Raw genomic sequence first — 2,253 nt, forward strand, 5'->3', positions numbered from 1 at the left:
TTTAAATCTCTGAACATGAAAATGTTAGAAACTGATTTTATTCTTTTTAGAACAATAGTAGGCTAAACCAAACATGGTTTTAAGATAATTTGTCCAAGGGACCCCAAGTAACTTCTGCTTTACAGAGAGGTAATTTTTAATTAATACAAGTGGCTGAACATCAGATGGGCTTCTCACCCCAAGGAGAGCATATTCACCAAGCCATGACTTTTTCATTTATTCACTCATTTATTCAACAGCATTTGCTGAGGTCCCATTACGTCCCTCAGGCCCTGGGCTTAGGGCTTCTGGCACAGTTGAGCGGTATTCATTCTGACATTTACAGGCTTGTCACTGACTTTTCAGGTTGTCGTAGGGAGCAATGACATCTGTAAAAAGGCTTTGTAAATATAACCTGGTACACGAATGTGAAGCATTTTTGTTTGCTACTTCCTATGTGCAAAATCGAGCTGGTGGTTGACAGAGCATATTGGGAAATGTTGGAAAAACAGAAATACTTCAGGTTTCAAGGCTTAAGGACATGTGCTAAAGCAGTGCCATTTTGTCTACCTTTAGACCTTGTTGAAAACTGTAGGAGAGGTTCTTCTGCTGCCCAGTTGGACTGATATGTCAGAGGTAAGAGAAAAGAACATTTNGCAAAATCGAGCTGGTGGTTGACAGAGCATATTGGGAAATGTTGGAAAAACAGAAATACTTGAGGTTTCAAGGCTTAAGGACATGTGCTAAAGCAGTGCCATTTTGTCTACCTTTAGACCTTGTTGAAAACTGTGGGAGAGGTTCTTCTGCTGCCCAGTTGGACTGATATGTCAGAGGTAAGAGAAAAGAACATTTTGTTCTTCAAAATGTATGTACCTTGTGAACCACTTAGTCTTCCTAGAGATGGCATAATATGGCCAATTCCCATATGTCAAAGGAATGATGCATCTCTCAGCCCAGGTGTTTGGGATATTAGAGCTCATTTTGACGATGTGCAACTACTTCAAAATGCCTTGTCTTGTCTATGGCCCAAGAACTGTGTGAGCATCTGTAACATGTTATGGTCTTCAACACTGAAGAAGGAAATGGTTAGGTTTTTCATGACGAACGAAAAACCTTTGTTTATCATTTCACATAATGTGTTTTTTTAGTATCACATAATTCTTGAGTGGTAATGAAAAACATGTTAGATGTTTAAAAATCACTAGATTAAGTTAAAAACAGTAGAATGCAGGACACTATGTAGTTCACGATTAAAGTGTAACAAACAAGTTTGTCTTGTTCTCTGTACTCAAAATAATTAGTAAGGAGAATGCAATAATTTTTGTTTTATTTCTATAAACAACTCTATTGATTTTACTTCCTCAAAAAATAAAGCAAGTAAGTAAATAGTTATGGCGACATGAGAAAATGCAGATAATAAAAAATATGTGAAATAAAAATCACTTGAAATCCTAAGTCTGAGAGATAACGATTGTTAACACTCTTGTATATATATCCTGTAATCTAGTTTTCAATTCACTGTGTACATATATATTCTACAGACATATTGTATATCCAGTTTGACCTGTTTTTCCTTAATCATGTCATGAACATTCTCCAACAATAGTAAGTATTCTTCTACAATGCTCAGTAGTCAGGACAGGCTAGGCTATGCTGCAGTAAGAAATAGACCCCCACATCTCAGTGGCTTAGCACAGCAGAAATTCACTTCTCACTCATGCAAAGTCCAGTGTGGGGCAGAGGAGCCTCTTCTCCACCTGGTGGCTTGGGGATCCTGGCTTTTTCCATCTTCCTATGTTGCCTTCTTAGCATGTGGCTTCCAAGGTTGCCAGGCAGGGGTGGAGGCCGTCTTGGCCCAGACGGCCCACAACCACACCAGCATAAAGTGCTCATTTTCCTGAATGCATATAATATTTAAGAATGTTTGCCAGTGTGAGAGGCAGAAGTAACATCTGGTCCTTATGGATAAGATGGCACTAGGGCTTACACCTGATGAACTTCCTACTTGAAAAATTTCAAATGGAATGAGATTGGGTTTGATGTTGGCAGAGGGAGGAAAAAGGGTCAGGAATGTAAAACTGATACGAAAACTGTCACACCTAGAAACAAATTATTTTTTAAAAAGCACAACCCTCCAGAGTTCATGACCTCAAGGGGAACTTTGTGCCCGAGGCTGTAGCCTGAGAAGCATCTCGAGGCCGGCTGGTGGGGGCCCCAAGCAGACGTGTTTTCTGCATCATTTCAAACAAACTTTTTCTGAAGGCAGAATATGCT

General features: G+C 39.4%; 1 protein-coding gene across 1 annotated transcript in view; it reads left to right on the top strand.

The window, feature by feature from the left end:
- LOC103605993 (probable G-protein coupled receptor 133) overlaps window positions 1–812 on the top strand; it is a gene marked incomplete at its 3' end in the record, with an annotated part of 52,095 nt that extends 51,283 nt beyond the window's left edge. The window contains exon 9 of the mRNA XM_008590588.1: window positions 753–812. Coding sequence (XP_008588810.1) covers window positions 753–812 — 60 coding nt within the window. The remainder of the gene's footprint in view (window positions 1–752) is intronic.
- Window positions 813–2,253: the final 1,441 nt, after the last annotated feature.

Source organism: Galeopterus variegatus, unplaced genomic scaffold (genome assembly GCF_000696425.1).
Source record: "Galeopterus variegatus unplaced genomic scaffold, G_variegatus-3.0.2 Scaffold6219, whole genome shotgun sequence".
Taxonomy (NCBI): Eukaryota; Metazoa; Chordata; class Mammalia; order Dermoptera; family Cynocephalidae; genus Galeopterus; species Galeopterus variegatus.